The sequence below is a fragment of the Aythya fuligula genome, chromosome 6, assembly GCF_009819795.1.
Source record: "Aythya fuligula isolate bAytFul2 chromosome 6, bAytFul2.pri, whole genome shotgun sequence".
Taxonomy (NCBI): domain Eukaryota; kingdom Metazoa; phylum Chordata; class Aves; order Anseriformes; family Anatidae; genus Aythya; species Aythya fuligula.
Genome location: NC_045564.1, coordinates 12,994,244 through 13,011,481, shown reverse-complemented (window position 1 = coordinate 13,011,481; position 17,238 = coordinate 12,994,244). Strand labels below are relative to the sequence as shown.

At 51.9% G+C, this 17,238-nt stretch overlaps 1 protein-coding gene across 6 annotated transcripts in view; it reads left to right on the top strand.

Moving 5' to 3' along the window:
- Positions 1–13,668: 13,668 nt before the first annotated feature.
- Positions 13,669–17,238, top strand: part of NRP2 (neuropilin 2) — an 81,719-nt gene continuing 78,149 nt past the window's right edge. For 3 of the 6 annotated variants that reach the window (XM_032190122.1, XM_032190124.1, XM_032190123.1), the window contains exon 1: positions 13,671–13,921. In XM_032190122.1, coding sequence (XP_032046013.1) covers positions 13,849–13,921 — 73 coding nt within the window. In that variant the 5' untranslated portion in view covers positions 13,671–13,848. Of the gene's footprint in view, positions 13,922–17,238 lie in introns of all 6 variants that reach the window. The other 3 variants (XM_032190120.1, XM_032190121.1, XM_032190119.1) reach the window with 2 other exon arrangements.

Below are 17,238 nucleotides of genomic sequence, written 5' to 3'. Positions count from 1 at the left end.
GTGCTGAGCCCCCCTGTGCTGGGCATTGCAGCACATCCCTGTATTTCTACCATTTATTCATCCCCATCTCTGTGACAAGCTGGGGAAAGAAGCCCCTTGTGTCCCCATGTCTCACCCCTCTTGCCATGAGGAGAGAGATGGTGAAGTGTAGAGTTGTCAGGACAGAGAGGATCATTTTCCAGTTCTAGCTCTCCTGAGCACTTGCACAGTCTGTTTGTAGTCACCTGAGGTTCTTCCTGTCCCCCGTGTGTCTGAGCCGTCCCCCTTCACCCCAGCAATGAGAGGCCCCTGGGGACATGGCTGCATTTCGAGGGATGATTCTCCTCACTGCTACCAGCTGCTGGTGAGCCTGTGATTAACTGATGGTCCTTGGTGGAGGCAGGACAAAGTGTTCAGTGTAGCAGTTTTACAGCTGGCCCTTGCCTTCCCAAGACAGGCAGACCCAAAGCCTTGGCATCCCAATAGCTTGACCCACACAAGCCCTTCCTGCAGGAGAGCCCCAGGGTCCAAAGGCACCATGTGGGTACAGAATGGGCTCAAAGATCTGAGCTGCACCCTACTCTCCCTTGGAAGGAGCTACAGTGCATGTAAAAGTAACTTGTATTTGGCCCACGGAATCATAATGCTTGGAAGCAAGAGCAAGAAGGAGATGATTTGGCACTCCACAGGGATTAGAGCTCTCCAAGATCTTTACAAACACAGCACAGTTAACCCTTGCAAGAGAGAGAAACCCTACTCTACATCTGCATGGAGGGGAGCACTGACTGCACATGAAAGTCACTGGCACTCCAAAAGCAAAGTAAGCCCAAAAAATAAGAAAAAAGCAACTTAATTCAAATACATGTCTCTACACAGAGTTGTATTGCATGGGCACAGCTTACAGATCAGCAAACAAGCCCTGAGATTTTGATCCCAGGTTACATCTAGGAATTTATCTAATAGGAAAAAAAATCTTCACCCTTTGATGTGTGTGTGTTCTGTGAGGATTTGTGTGGTCATGCTGTGGAATGCATTGGTCCAGTGAAAGCTTGTGCTTTGCATGCCTCATAGCCTCTCTCACTCCCCAAGCTCTGTGCAGCCAACGCCACGAGGTTTGCCACAGTTCATTTGTCATCCCACCCTCAGTAAATCATCCCAATATCATCTGGCTCAGAGCTCCTAGGAATCTGGACAACCTTGACAGAAGGTATGGATAATGGACTGGGAAATCCAGTGGAAGAGTCTTGGGGAACATGAGACTGTAAGATAGGACGCTTCCCTGATCTGCCTTGAACCTGAGGTCTCCTCCTAAGAGCGCAGCTAGAGAGCATCCCTTTAAATGGACACTACTTCAGAGGTATTGGCTTACCAGTGGCCTGGGTACAACTCCCCATGAAACTTCAACCTGTGATATGCGTGTCGCTAAGAGACAAACAATCCCATCTGCAGCCTGCCCCTTCTAGATGTCAGCTCTGTTTATAGAAAAGAAGGGGGTGGTGAGCGTCTGTTAAAATGTATTACTTCCTGACGTCATTTTTGAGAAGTCATATATTATGGTGGGACTAGTCAGTCAAAACTGTCTAATGGCACAGTGGTCAGTGCTCCTTAACTTCTTCCTCTCAGCGGCTGCTGCAGAGGGACAGAGATGCTAAAAATAACATTTCTGTCCCAAAATATCTTGACTTATTTAAGAGTGTATGTGTAGAGGGAGTGCTAATATTTCACGTGATTCGTGCCCTGTGACATGTGTATCCCTGGGGAAGCAGAGCTCTCTGGAGACCTGTGGGGAGAGTGGAGGAATAGAAACCATGAGCTCAAGGAACAGGAAAAATTTTGAGGCACAAAAGGAGATGTTTGTGTCGCCTTCCCATAACTGCAGGCTCTGAGGCAATTACCAACAGAATCAATAGGTTCGGCTTAAGCTAATGAAAAAAGCAGGTAAGAAAGATTCCTTCCTCATCCTGCACCCACATTCTCATTTACCTTGGGCAAAAAGCACAATAAAAGATGCCTAGATATGAATTCTCCACCAGAAGCAGTATTTTATACCCACTCGCAGAGGGTAAGTGACTTCATGTGGTATACTGCAGTGGGAATTCAGGCATGTAATGTAATAACAAGAAAGGATTTTTAGCTTTGTCTCAGGAACCGTGCTAGCTCAAACGTTATAAAAGAATCCCAAACCTTCATGTCCATCTAGGTCTTAAAAAGAGTGAAATACATCTCCTGGTTCTTTATTTTGAAAAATTGCTGCAGGAAACGTGGGCAAACAGCACCTCACATCTGAACTGCACCTTACCATCCCTCAGTTCTTTACTAGTGTAATAAAATCCCACAGAGCAACTGCTTAACCAACTTCTTTGCTTAGTAAGCTGTTTGCTAGTCATCTATAGGATGTGGCAGCACAGAGTCCAAGCCTGAACGGGGGCTTCTAGGTAAAACCTCAAGGCAAGCAGGAAAGGAAAAAGGAGAAGTGCTGCCTCTGGGGGTGAAACGGCAACACAACACAACAGACCAGGACAGGGCATGAAAAATACAGTATAGACATAGAGCTGACAGCCATAACGTAACGTGACCCCAGTCACAATGGTATTTGATTAGTAAACGCAAAGGGATTGGGAAACAGCCCTGCTCTTAGGAGAAAGAAATCTTTCACATCCCGATAGTCAAGACCTCAGCTTTGTGTTTTTTTGTTTTTTTTTTTTTCTGGGAGATGGTATCTTAACGCTGTAGCAGAACAGGCTGTGCTACCAGAGTGTGTAAGTCCCTACATGTCCCTGAACGCAGGATTTCCCCCCGGGGTGCCAGCTGAAGGAGCAGTGGCTTGTGGCAGTCCCAGAGGTCTGTAGCAGGTACCGTGGTGGATTGTGAGCCCTCCTGTGTGCCGGCTGGGCTTGGGGCTGTGGCCATCACACCACAGATGGGGAGAGCTTGCAGATTCGGGTGTTTTTTAGCTTGGCTACTGGGAGCTGGCTTTGGGGAGCTCCGACTTTGTACATTCCTGTGAGTTACAGGCTGAGGCCCTCAGGCTCGTGCTCCCTCTTTCTTTGTGGAATCTCACAGGACAACCAAGTCACACTCTCTGCCACCTCCTCCTCCCAGGGCTGCAGGTGGCTGGGATCATCCTGCACACAAACCCGGTCAGCAGCCAGCAGCTCTGGAGAGGAGCTGAGCATTTCCAGCTATTCACCTCTCCCCGACAGAACCTTTTTGGGCATTAAAATCAGAGGTGCCAGTTTTCCCCTTCCTCCTCCTCACCCCCCTCTCTGTACCACTTGTCTGCATCATTTTATTTCGGCAAAGCTCTGTTTTGCTCCTGAAATCCCCCTCTGTCCTGGCATTTCATTTCCCGCAGAGTGAGATAAATAAATAAATAACAGCGGTCAAAAATGCATGCGCGTAACAAAGCCTGGAGTGCCAGGAAGCAACTGGTGTGCCTGATTTTTCAGTGAAAGTCCAGGTGCAATCTCGGCAGCACGGCTACTGTCTGCCTTTCAAGCAGATGTCTTCATATAAAGCTCCCGCTGCCACCCCGCTCCCTTTGTGTGTCGGTGCAGGGAGGACGGGAGCGGGAGACAATATAAATTAATATCCATTGGAATGACAGCAGCTGGTGCCTTGCATAGCTGCAAACACGTGTCTTAGAAGTAGAGTGATTAGTCGTAAAACTGTAGAGCTGAATGTTTATGCTTGATCAATTACAGGAAAACAATGGATGGTTTTTTTTACAAGTGGGAGGAGTGAGGGGAGGGAGTCTTCAGCCATGAGATGATTCTCTTCTTTTTTATATAATAATAGCTGCAGAGAACATGGGGCCTGCTTACCGAAGGGACTGGCAAAACAGCAGCTTCTGGAGAACCCACTGATTGCTGGTTCTCCACAGCACTTTTGAGAAACAAGATCTTTTTAGGCTTTAGACTGCAAACTTCTTAACACTTAAGAGGGACAGACTCAGCTGCCCAAGCAAGGAGCATGTGGGAATGAATTAGCCGGAGTTTTATAGCATGTGAGCACGCACCCATTACATCTAGAGGCCTTCAGCTGCAAGAAGTTATTTCATTGTCTTTTGTTTCACAGAACCTCTCCCTTCTGCTCCTCAGCTCAGAAAGAGCAGTCCTGTCAGAGGAGTATGCCCTCAGTGGCAGTGGAGTGCTGCAAAAGCGTGGCTAGGACTTCACTACCAATTCTTTAGCAATTCTGATTGCAAAAAGAGGCTGTGTCCCTCCCCACATCTGCCAAAAAAAAAAAAAAAAAAAAAAAAGGAAAGAAATTGAGTTACATTTTGCAATAATTCTAATGGAAATGCTAATGGGATGAACAGCAATACGAAGCCAGTGAATGACCCAGCAATTTCATCTGTGCTGGCAACAGATGACCATCTAAACCATGTTCGGGTAATTCTTCCTCTCATTAGCAGCACAATAACTCATACGCACAAATCCATAGGCATTTGCTATAATTTTTTAAAACAGGGCTGGAAATAGAAGTAAGTGCATGCAGTCTGCAAGCGTTACAGCATATGTTGGCTGTAAATCTGTCTGGAAGTGGCCCGATCCTGTTCCTGGGTAAACCAGTGGGAATTTTGCCACTGACTTCAATGGAAGCAGGATAGGATTTTTTGGCCTTATTTTAAAGTGGGTCTTTGTTTTTTTGGAACAAAGTTTTCAGCTTCACAGCTATGTTTCAGTACTTGGCTTGAACTCCAGTCATTTCACCTTTCATGTGTTTAACAGATGGGGCTTCTTTGCTGCTCACCCTCTGCTTGGCATCAGCACTGGAGCAGGGCTCATCTGGGTGACAGCCACCCAGGAACTGGCATGCGTGGGACCCGTGGTTGTGCTGTGGGGCTGAGCTGAGAGGAGATGGGAGCTCACGTTGCCTTCCCCGGACACCTTCGGTCTGAACGTGTTAGAATACTTTGAAGAGAGAAAACCACTGCCTCTGTATTTATCAGCACCATCGGGGGAAAGCGGCCAAAATGTTTGTTAGGAGCAAAGGTGAGTGGTGGCACAAGAGGGCTGAGGAGCCTGGGGGTGTCAGCTCTGCCCTGGGTGGGTCTAGTGGCTCAGTGCTGCATCATGTAACGTGGAGGTTATTTGCAGTCTCTGTGGCTTTCCTAAACCACCTGTAGCCCGCTGAGGTAGCACTGTGTTGGCAAGTATTCCATAGGATAGACATACACACTTTCAGCTTAAGTGTGTAAGGCAAAGAGGCTCACACATGGCTATATGTAGCTCCTGCTGCCACAGTAACTTTTGAACCTTGGGGCAATTTCATCAGAAATATAAATCTTCTACAAGGCTTGAGAAAACAGCTGGGGACAGAGGACAGAGCGACTGCGCTCGTGCTATCACAAGAAAAAACTGAGCTCAACCTTTATTATACGGCAGTGTATCCAACCACATGCTAGGCACCTCTAGGAAAGCAGCGTTCATTTGTCCTATTGCTCACAGAGCTAATTGCTTCATTGATATTCATTTTTGGTGGCCGCAGCGTGACGAATCCAGCTCTTTTTTTCTCTTCAAAGAGTGCACTCTCATGCTGCTCCTTTCTGGCATTGTCCCTGCTCCCACCTGGCCTCCTTGCTGAGCACTTTTGGCTCCCCCTTCCTGGCTCTGCCTCTGTGCTGCTCCCCCCAAAGACCCCTGGGCTCCTCTGCCAATTGTCTTCGCACTTTCCCGGGAGACATTTCTTCTCCCTCAGTCTCTGGTAGCAGTGCACCCCCTCTCAGCTGTTGATGGTTTACAACTCATCCATCCACCCCCCCATCTGAAATTTCCACCACAACAAAAAACTCAGGAATGAGGCAATTAATATGTATTATTTCAATAGGAGGCTTAAAAACAAAAAGCTTTTGCAACAACTTCCCAGTCAGAACCACGGAGACTATTGTAAGGCAGAAAACCTAAGAAACGGCAGCTGTAAAATATATTTAAAAGCCTTTATTCTTTCCTATCACAATGTGGCAAAAGAGACTAAATACAGCTTTCCATTTGTTTAACTAAAAGCTGCCATTCCTCAGTCTCTTTGATGATAATGATACCCACAGTTACAATCAAACTCCAGCGCACACATGGAAAACTTTGAGCTCTGTACCAACTTTGCACAATGTATTATTAATACTGAGATTTGCGAACCCAAATGCTCTAAGGTGCTGAGAGCAAGGGAAAGCCTGACTGTGCTGGGCTCCTGGTTGATGCTGATAAAAGTAGCACACTTTGGAGGAAAAAGAAAAACCTGTAACTGAATATTGTTTGTATTGCAGTAGCCACCAGACCTACTACGCTACGCGTGGGGAGAGACCATTCAGGAGTTCATAATCAAGTAGAGAACTCAGAGAAGGGGTGGGAGAGAAGAAGTATTAGCAGTTCTGTTCTGCTAATGTGGAAATGAAATGCAATACACTAAAGGACTAGTACTGCCCACAGGCTAACACTGGGTTGGGTCCTGAATCACTTGTCCACCGCAGGAAGACCGAAAGACCCTACTGATTTTCCTAAGCTGCAGCTGGATGGCCGCAAACCCACCCCTCATGTCATGGAGCCTGATAGTGGTTCTTTTAGTGCATTTCTTTACTTCAACAGATTTTTGGTGTTAAGCCCTAAGTTTAAGCTTCTGAGAGGAACAACCTGAATTTGAGGAGGCCCATGTGCTCCTAAAGCCCTGTGTAGGCAGTTCAGCATGAGAGTGAAAACATTGCCCTGAGGTACAAGCTGCCCAGAAAACAGGCAGCTTCCTGGTTATTTTTCTCTAGGTCCCAATTCCCCCAAGGACCATCCAGTGTAGTTATTTGAGGCATGGGCCTCTGTGCCTCTCGGCAGCCATGCTGTGCCATCCTATTGACTGTGAAGCAAGCTTAGCACCATTGATTTCCATGAGAAGTTTTACTGCAAATCAATGGGATTGCATGTGCAGGATCCTGAGAAGAGAAGGAGGAAACCTCTCGGGAAAAAGGAGCTATGCTGCATTGATAAGGAAGCTGCCCTGGCCCAGAGGGAAACTGTGACTCAGAATGCTTAAGAAAAGGGAAAGGAAGCAGGGAAGAGCTCCTCTGAGACTATGGATTTCTTGGAATATAGGAAGTGACACAAATACGAGGTCTTGAGTTGAGGTGCATGCGTGTGTCAACGGGAAGATTACAAAGACAGTCTTCTGCCTGCTGCATCCAGCAGAGCTGTTCCCAGCAAGATCATAGCTTCGCTATGAAATCTTTCGGTAGGTAAACATGTACATAAGTTCTGTGCCAAATGCACTGTGAAATGTTCCCAAAACACGGGAGTGTTTGTCTGTGATGAAAACATCTCAGCCTTGCTTCTTGCTATCAGCTCAGATCCACTAGATCTGTTCCCTTCCCTGTCTTCGTCTGTCACTTATTAGCAGAATACATGCCTTGCTTCTGTTGTGAAATTGCTTTTTTGGGTTACTGAAACATGCTTGGTGATGGCAGGTGAAAAGTAGTGATCCCTTAGGCCTTTCAGGGACATCCTCACGTAAGTGCTTTGTGTTGAAAACCCATTTCCAAACAACAGGGTATCCAGCAGTATCAAAGGAAAGTTCCTACCTCTGATATTGCACAGGCGTAGTCGTATGGCACTCTCTCCCTCAACAGTTTACAACTTGACTAAATGCAAAAGTAATCCATGGGCTTGTCATCCACGTTGTATCTGGTTCTTGGTTTCTGTCTGCTTTGTCTCTTCAGACTGTAAACTGTTTGAGGGAAGAACTGTCTTTGATTCTGTGTTTGGACAGCAGAAGGGTCCCAGTCCTTGCTGAGCCAGGTACCGTAATACAAATAAGGCACAATAATTTATTTTAAAATGAACATCAAAGAAAATAAAAGATTAAAAGGGAAAGACGACCTTTCATAGCTCAGAGCTTCCCCCCGTGATAGTGCTCCAGAAGAATGTGCTCCCTGCTGGAAGGAGCGTCTAGCCCAGTCGCTGGGAGGGCCGTGCGACGTACCGCCACGGGAGCCAGCACTGGAATGTGCCTGGGCGCAGGGGGAGAGGAGAGGTCAAAAGCTAAAGCATGATAAGCAAAAGAGAAAGCCCTTTAAAATATACACACACATTTTCTTGCCAGGATCTATCGAGCAAAGAGCCAAAGCATGGTAATGGCATTTTGTTTATAGGAAAAAGAAATCGCTTCTGGCCTAAGAATGTCTTTGCCAAGTTTCAGGCAAGGGGGAGTCAAAATGACTTGCTGCTTTAAGAATGCATGTATTTTTAAGGTGGTGTTTTAATGAGATTGCTGGTGTGTCCCTTTCTAACACTGAGCACACAGCCCTGTAAGCATTTACTCCGGAGCACAACACGGTGTGGAAGCCAGCCCGGCGGAAGTCGATGGCAGCACTTACAGCTAAAGACATCGTGCTGGCTTTGCAGGGCTCAGCCACTTGGGTCACATCCAGACATCAGTGAAGCTGATGGATGAGCTCTCACCAGCTTCAGCAGACTTTAAATGAGGCGCTCGGTTTCTGACTGTAACTGGGTAGGTGTCCACCAATGTGCCCCTCTAATTCGGTCTGTAGAGAAGTTGCTGCTGACCCTTCCTGGAGTGAGGTCCACCTGGAGCTTCTCCAGCATAACGCTGACCAGATGCTGCAGAGACCAAGGATGGTGGGTCATTTTGGGTGCTTTTACCAGGTGAACGTGCAGGGCTTGGGTCACCTCACACTAGCAGGAGGTTATATGACTTTTCGAGACTCTTAACCACACCTTACTGTTTCAGTGGGGTAAGAAAATCAAACCCAGTTCAAAGCCCACAATAGCGAAGCTAAGCACCAGGGTCTGATGGAGGTACAGAGGGCTCCGTGGTCCCCTCTGCCAGTGAGAAGCTGAGGGGGATTGGGCACTTGCAAGCTGGGAGCCTGTGCCAGGCCGGTGCAGCAGGAGCTTTGATGCAGAGTCTTGTTTCCACAGCACATCACCACGTACAGCCCATGCTTGGCCAGTATTGGATGCCTGTCTGCAAGGGAACTGCTGAGTCCAGAAAGAAAACTCACCAGCATCTGCAGAAAAGCTGTCCTTCCTATGAGGAGCCCCTAGCACTGGTGGCAGCATGGAGCAGGGGGACGTCAGAGCGGTGCAGGAACCAGGCAGGTCATTTGTGGGGATGGATGGGGGCAGGATGGATGTCTGTAGGCTTGGGGTTTCACTTTAGGGGTTTCTGCTGCTGTTACCAAAAGACTAGGCCTGTTGGTGTGTTACAGTGGTTCCAGATCTGTCCTCTCCAGCTTGGGTCACGGTGTGACCCCTTCCCCTCTTCCACTTTCCCTCCCAGGTCCATTCACTGTACCAAACAACAGCATGCAATCATCTTGCGGGGCTTATTTCTGCCTAATGTACCCACCCAGTGGGATTTCAGTGAACATTAAAGCGGTAGATGGAGCCTTTAATGAAGTTAACCTGCTGAAACCAGGAGAGCGTTTGGTTGAAGTACACCTGAAAGCCCTGGATTACACAGCAGCTGCTTCAAAAGAAACCCATTCCCTCCTTTCATACCACTGCCGTATTGAGAAATAATACAGCACCTTTATATTCAGTCTAATTTAGTCAGCCTGCCGGAGTCTGAAAGCTTTTTTTTATTAACTCTGGAGATGCAGGGGCTTTCCTGCCCCCGCCGGCACTGCCACCCCCCCGCGCAGGCTGCAGGGAGCAGGCCCCCAGCAGCACACCCGAGCAGCTCCCCAGCCGCGAGGGATCGCTCCCCGCTAATCCAATGATGGATTTTAACTCCATTAGATTTGCTTCCTCCACTCTCTTCCCTGTTTTCTTCCGTTTCTTCATTTTCCCCCCATCCCCTTGTTCTGTCTCTTTGTTTCTTTCGCCACCTCCCTTCTCTGTTCTTCTTTCCCTTTCCCTCATTTTTTTGTGGCTTTTTTTTTTTTTTCCTCCCTTCTCTTCATTTCCCCTTTCCAGGTTGCCTCAGCACTCCCATTTCCCCTGCAGCAGTGCCACTCCCTGGCTCTCCCTGTGGCTCTGCCAGCTGCTGGCACCGTGGCAGAGCATCACTGGCCTGGTGCCCACAGCAGTGCCCGTGCTTCAGGCCACGCCACAGCCAGGCAGCACGAGCACTGGGTGTCCTCTGCATGCCAGCACTGCTCCCCGGGTGCAACATACCTGTGGGCATGAGAGGCAGCAGGAGAAAGCAGCTCCCTGCAGCTGCTGGCAGCTTAGAAAAACGTGGGGGGGTGAGTTAGCGGGAGGCGAGCAGGCTGAGGCAGCTTCTGGGCTCGCCCTCTAGACACAGGTTTTGACCACAGACTAGTAGCCGTGGTATCCCCGTGAAAAATTAACTGGGAAACTTGCTAATTAAGCCACCTCCACGCTGGAAGTTTATGGAGTTGACTGCAACGTGCCAAACTGCTTTCTCCAGGTTGGGGGATTTGCCTGCTTTTGGAATATGGACCGATTCCCAAGTGAATAGTCTGGCTGAACACTAGGGCTAATGGGATCCTAAGGTAATTATTGGCTATTTGTGGCTATAAAATGAGACCTCGTAATCATGCACCTGATAGACTAATAAAAACATTTTATACGATGCACTTAGAGCTTTTTAGCTGAGGAGCTCAAAGCACTTGCACAGAGGAGGAGAGCTGCAGCCTGCTGAGCTCCTGCAAGGAGGCAGGGAGACAACCCGCGCCGTCTGCCCCCGTGCCCCACACTCCCACTTCCCGGGTATCCTGCCAAAAATGTCCGAGTCCCGGCTCTCCTGCTGACTGACAATACTTAAGGTTTTATCTAGGCTGGGTATCATTTTTCCTCGCTGTCATTCCTAACCCGGTTTCTGTCCTGCCGCATTATTTTTTCTGGAAGGCTGTCAAGTTCTGTACTGGAAATAGTGTGTTTTGACATAAAACTGGGGGAGAGACCCTGTTTGTCCAGCTACTCTGGAGCCCAGAGGAGGGTACAGGAATACATGACGCACTGGAGTTTTATTTTCTTTTAAATCAGGATTGAAAAAGGCTCTAAGGAAAAGCTGGGGGGTTTCCTGCTTTACAGACACCTCCTGATGGTCAGTTCACGGGGTGAGCAGGACTCATTTAGAAAGAGGAAGCTGTGATTGAAAATAAATGAGTCTGTATGATCAATGTTGAAAAGCAGCTGCAATTAGAGGGAAGAGAAGAGCAGAAGTGTGCCAGGGAAAACCCTAGGTACGTGGGCCCTCGGGTCAGCAGCAGGGAGCTAGGCAGTGCTTGAGGAAGCAAAGGCTTTCTGCTGGAGGGGAGGAGAGAGATGGGGGAAGTTTTGCTACATCACAGCTCTGACTAACGCGGCTGCACAATTCCTTCCACCAAATTTAATGCAGATGGTACAATAAACACTAGAGTACCGCTATATTACGTATTGTCTCATTCTCAGTGAGTTTTTGTGGATGATTCTGACATACAGATATGGAAAAATGTGGCAGTTCCTGATGGGTTTGGTGACTTTTAAGTCCCCACAGGAGGACCAAATGGAGAGCCACGAGCAGGCAGAGCCACAAGCCCTTCGCAGAAGCGGGGCTTCACCAGCACAGAGAGCTGACGAGGTCCAGCCTTGCTTGGGGCGAGGAGCAATGCCCACAGCAGCAGCTGCCCTGGAAACAGGCGGAGGTAAGTCCAGGATGCATAGCTTCACCTTATGCTCGGTTTCTTCAAGACCGAGAGAGGATCTGTGTCTTAAATGTTCCCAACAGAAGTATTTTTTGGCCTCTTTTGTACCCGAGCTGGACTAGCAGGTGTCACCAGCGTGGTTGTCATCCTGTCCTGAACACCTGCAGTGGTAAAAACTGCAGGAGCCCTGCCTGGTATTTCAGTTGTGCTTTTCTTTTCCTGACAGCAGCACGTTGTGGAGAGGAGACTTAAGAACTGACACGAAACACATGGCTGGATTTGTGGAGAGCTATTGAGAAGCAGCTGAGAGAAACCTCTGTGAGCAGCAGGTAACTTCATTTCCCATCGCCATATTCTTTCCTAGAGTTCTCTTCTCTTCTTCACTCAGTAGCGGATCAGAGCTGGTAACAGTTCAGGGCTGCGTTTGCGCTCTTATGTTCACCTTAAGCAGGGGAAACACCTGAATGTAAGGCAAGAAAAATTGCCCCTGCGCTGTATGGTGTGTTACAGGGGGCCATCTCTGTCCAGGGCTTGGTAACCTCTTCTTTTGCGTGCACATCCCAAGAGAGCAATGATTCATGCTGTGGATTTATATTGTGCTGCAGTATCTGTGTTATGGTTTGCGAGGGCTATTTATACACACAAAAAATCACACTTTGCTAGCTTGATAGTAGTCTAACTATAAGCAAGTAGTAAATAATAGTTGCATAATTGCACACCAAACTACAATAAATAAGGCAGCAGGCTCAGTTGCCACTGGCTTTGTGTTGACTTCAACAAGTGTTGGAGCACGTTTGAGCCACAGGAGATGCAGAATAAGGTATTGAAACACACAGGAGGAGCAGGGACGCTGTGGCCCTCAGGGTAAGGGCTGAAATATCAGATCTATCTGCCAGGCCAAATCTGTTGCTGTCAGTGAACTTCCACTGGCCTCGGAGGAACTGGGCACACTCATGGTGTGTGTGTGTGTGCTCGACAGGTTGGCATCGTGATTTCATTGACGTGAGCTGGTGATGCTACCCGCAACTGATAGACAGCAGAGTACAAAATAATTAGTCTCATCACCTTCAGTGAATACCAGTGAAATGTTCGTACTTTCCCTCTCACCCACACAACCATGTATTTTGCTTCTGCCACATGTCGGTATTTCTTCACTAATTACCAACTTTAAAGAAGTGAGGTAACGTGGCTTTCATCCCTTTGTCTGCTGTAAATCTGGAAGTTACAGCCGACAAGCCAGGGACTGAGTAACAGCACCTTTTCGGTTCGGGGTCCTAGGGCTCGTTTCACCTGCGTGAAGTCCCTTTCTCCTCTGAAGTCCCGGGATGTCACAGTGCCGAGGCGTGTGCTGTCTCAGCGCTGCGTGCAGCGAAGCACCGTGCAGGGGCTGTGCACCTGCCGGGTACCAACCAAGGCCAACAAACTTCCCGAGCGCTCTCCGGGCTGCTGCGGGCGCTGCTCCGCGCCGGGAGGAGCCCGGCGGGGCCGGTGCGAGCTCGGGGAGCCCCGCTCATCCCGGAGCCTCTGCCCGAGCCCTCCGCCTCGCCGCGGCGCAGAGCAGGGCGCCGCCGGTCCCCGAGGCGCTGCTCGGCGACAATCCTTGTCCTGATGCTCCCCCCTCCGACAGCTGCCGGCTGGCTGCGGCTCGCACCGCCCCGCTCCGCTCCGCTCCGCTCCTCCGGCGGCTCCCGGCGGCTCCCGGCGGCGGGGGGCCCCGCGGGCTCGGCTCCCCCCGGCCGGAGCCTGCCCGGCCCCGCGGGGGGCTGCGGGGGGCTGCGGGGGGCTCCTGCGGGCGGCGCCGGGGCGGGCGGCGGGTGCGGGCGCCCCGAGGGGGCGGTGCGCGGGCGGGCCGGGGGGGGCCGGGGGGCGGCGCTGCCGCTCGGCGCTGCCAGCCACATGCCGCCCTGCCTGAAAAGGCTGCGAGGCGCCGGCGGGGAGCGAGAGGAGGCGCAGACGGCGCCCCAGCCCGCACCCACACCGACACCGACACCGACACCGCCAGCGCCGCCGCCGCGCCCCGGGGGATGCCGAGGCGCCGGCCCCGCGGGTCGCCCTAGGGGACAGGCGCTGCCCCGGCACCGCCCGCAGCCCCGCACGGCCGGGGGGAGCCGCCCCCGCCGAGCCCCGAGCGGGGCAGGGAGGCGAAGCCCGGCCCTGCACAGCCTCGGTGGTGCCGGTTGGGTTTTTTTCCTCGGTGCTGGTGCTTTGGTTGCCTTTTTTTTTTCTTTTTCTTTTTTTTCTTCCCCTCTGTTGTTATTTATTTCTGGCGAAGGATGGATACGTTTCTCCTGGCGTGGGGATTTCTAGCGCTGTGCTTGCCCGGCTCCAGAGGCACGGCGGACACAGGTAAGGCGGGGATGCCCCCGGCCGCACAACTTTCGGGTGCCCGTGCGCGGCCCCGGGAACCGCTCGGGGGCTCGGGGGGATGCGCGCCCGTGGCTCCTGGGGACGGGCTCGGGGCGCATCGCCCGCAGCCGCCCGGCTCCCCTCGGCCCCGGGAAGTTGCGGTGCCGCTCCGTGCGGGGAGCCGCCGCATCCCGGGCACCGCACCCGGCTGCGACGCCGGGAAACTTTGGGTGAGCGGGGCGAGGCGTGTGCCGGGGCGCAGGGAGCCGCGCAGGGAGCCGCGCCGGCAGCGGGAGAGGCTGGCGGAGGGGGGCACCGGCTGCCGGGCCCCCTGCCCGCGGTGGGCACGGACCCACGGCTGTGGCACGGCCGGCCCGGGACCTGGCGGCTCCGAGCCGGGCCGTGCTGTCAGCGGGCAGGGGGATGAAGCCCCGTCCTGGCCCTTGGGCTGCTCCGGCTGGGGGCCAGCCGAGACTGGGCCCTCTGCTCCCTGATTAGCAGGCTTTGGGTCCGGCTATTGGGGGCGGTGGGGTCCCTGCTGGAGCAGGCGCTGGAAGGGAGGGCTGTGCCCACCCGGCCTCCCTCATGGGGCTCCATCTGCGGTCACCACTGCAGGAGCTGCCCGGCAGGACGGTGGTGCCAAGCCGGCAGCTGCCGAGCTGGGTTTCCCTGCCACTAGCTGGATCCACAGGACGTGCCCCAGCCGGCTGTGGGGCACGCAGGGTCCCTATCCATGGTGTGACCCAGGCAGCGTTAGGTGGCAAGGGTCTGTCCGTGCCTTCTCCCTGCCCCTCTGCTTTCCCCCTGCCCTAAGCCGCATGGCCACCGCCTCCCCCTTGGAAAGGGAAGTGGGAGAGTCTGCCGCTGAGAAAGTCCCTTTCTTGCAGCAGCGAGGCACAGACGTTCCCGGCACACGCTTCTTGTGCATGGAGTTGCTGGTTGGCATCGCCTCCTTTCCTTATGGCTGTAAAGGAAAGAAGAAAAAAAATCCCATCTTTTGTTCATTTAGGAAAATAAATGAATAAGCATTCAGCAGGGGTAAAGAGAAGGGGTGAAGTCCTCCGAGGCCCCTGCTGAGTGAACCAGCCTTTCCACGTGGTCCCCGTGCCAGAGGCGCTGTCTGCTCCCCTGGCGTGGGTGCTGTGCTGAGGCGCTGACCCGGGGCTTGCTCCTGAGGATGCACGGCCAGCCCCGGCTGCGATCCTTGCGGCTGCCGAGCCTGTGCGTGCACGTGTGTGTCAGTGTGACCACCTCCTGCCATCCTCCTGCGGGCTCAGGAGCAGGACTTCTTGCCGGGAAGGGTTTTCTGAGCGAGCCGACTGTGTCGCCGAGGCCGCTCGGTCGCTGTAAGAAATGTTTATTTGAATGCGGGGTTTTCCCGGCTAAGCGGAGCATCACATGGTGTTCGAGCCAGCAAGGAAGTTGTCTCCCTGCGGCTGACACCAGCAGCTTTTTTGCCTAGACGCTGTTGTTGTGCTTGAAACCTGGTCAAATGACTTGATTGTGAGCCCAGTGAGCAAAGGTATGGGGTAGCGGGACGCGCGCCTCCGTCGGGCGAAGCTCAGCTCCAGTAAATTAGCCAGCCTAGTAAGAAAAACATGCCCGAGGTAGATGGATTTATGTTTCAGTCTGGTGTATCTGAAAGCCTTCCCCCATTACGAAAGTCCGTCTTAAGGTTCCCCGAGGGAGGTTAATAGAGAGGGGAGATGATTTTAATAGACAATAATATGATAATCCGCCTGGAAAAAACCCTTGTGCAATATTTCTACAGCAAGAGATAAACAGTGCAGCTGCCAATTTGTATGTAGCCGAGCAAACCCTGAGATAACCACGGAGGGGAGTGGGTGGGAGACCCTGGAAGATAAATCTGGAGGCTGGATGGCTGTGTGTTTTTCGTCTTCCTTTAAAACGCAATCAAGTCAGAAAGTAAGAGGTTTGAGTGACCCGAGTACCGCGCCGCGCAGACGATGTTTATGCAGCTCTGAGCGAAGCTCGCTCTCGAAGCCTTCCCAATAGTTTGCCTGAAAGCTGGTATTTTTAGTGGTGGCTTAGGAGCTGTAGCGAGGTGGGGAGGGGGACCAAAACAAATTGCTGCCAAGCAGGCGCACAGCCGCGCACACACAGACACGCGCACCCACCCACACAAGTGTGGTGTAACGCCTTTTGCCCGTTGTGCTGTTAACTCCGCTCTTACGGGGAACAAAAGCTTTTTTAGCCTAGGAATCAGACAGTTGTCAGGAGCATCACTGAAGCGCCTGCTACAAGCTCAGTGGGGGGCTCTGACCCAGGTTAGGATGTTGGATTTTGTTTTCCTAACTTTCCTGCCACAGCGAAATCGCCGTGTGTGGTGCCTGGAGCGACAGGCAGACCCCGTGCGCGTCCCAGGGGCTCTGCGGGGCGCTCCCCATCTCCCTGCCCGGCTCCTTCTCCTCCCCGCTCACACCGCCGTGGCATTTACCCCATGTTTGCTACCTCGGCATGGCTCAGAGGTTAAAGTGGGAATGCAACCGGCTCTGCTGGGCCGGAGGAGGCAGCGCTCCCCGTCCCAGCGCTGTGCTGCTCCAGGCGGATGGCTCGGTTTCCTCACAGAAACCTCCAGTGCCGCCGGGCTCTAGGACGTGGTGGCCTTGTACCACAGATAGCCCGAGAGGAGAAAGCATCCTTCATGGGGTTTAGGAAGCTGTCAGGTTCAGATAAGGCTGGGATCCTATCCTGTGGGACCCCCAGTTGTATTAATAAGGAAAAATTAATTTTTAAGCACTGGGATGGCTGCCAAATTATATGACCTCTGACAGACCAGCTGTGCTAGGAAAATAAATCGTCTATATCTGAGACCTGTGATCCTATCTGAAATCGAAATAGAAGAAGTCGGCATCTAGCCATGGTGGTGGGGGCAGGTTGCAGCAGCCTGAGGGCAGGCTGGAAGCTGCTAAACTTGCTCTCCATTGTGCAGTGAAGTCACCAGCACCGCGTCCCCACGGGGTCTCGGGAATACAGTTGTCTAATCCGGGAAGTGTGGAAAGCCGATGTGCCTGCACACACCCGGGCTGGGGCTGACGGTGCCGGCACAGAGATGCGGGCAGAAGCGGGTCTGAACGTTTCCAGCTCTACCCTCGCTCTGTAACAGCCCTTTGACACGTTTCTAATTATAATACACACACAGACAAAGAGGTAGCTGGGCTATTTTCGAAATCCCTGTCTACACCCTGGTGGAAACCGCAATACTAGCAACAACATAAATCAGGGCTGTTGCTAGCAGTGTTGCACACGGCTTCGCGCTACAGTAGCATGGTTTTAATCATACTCAGAATCAAAGG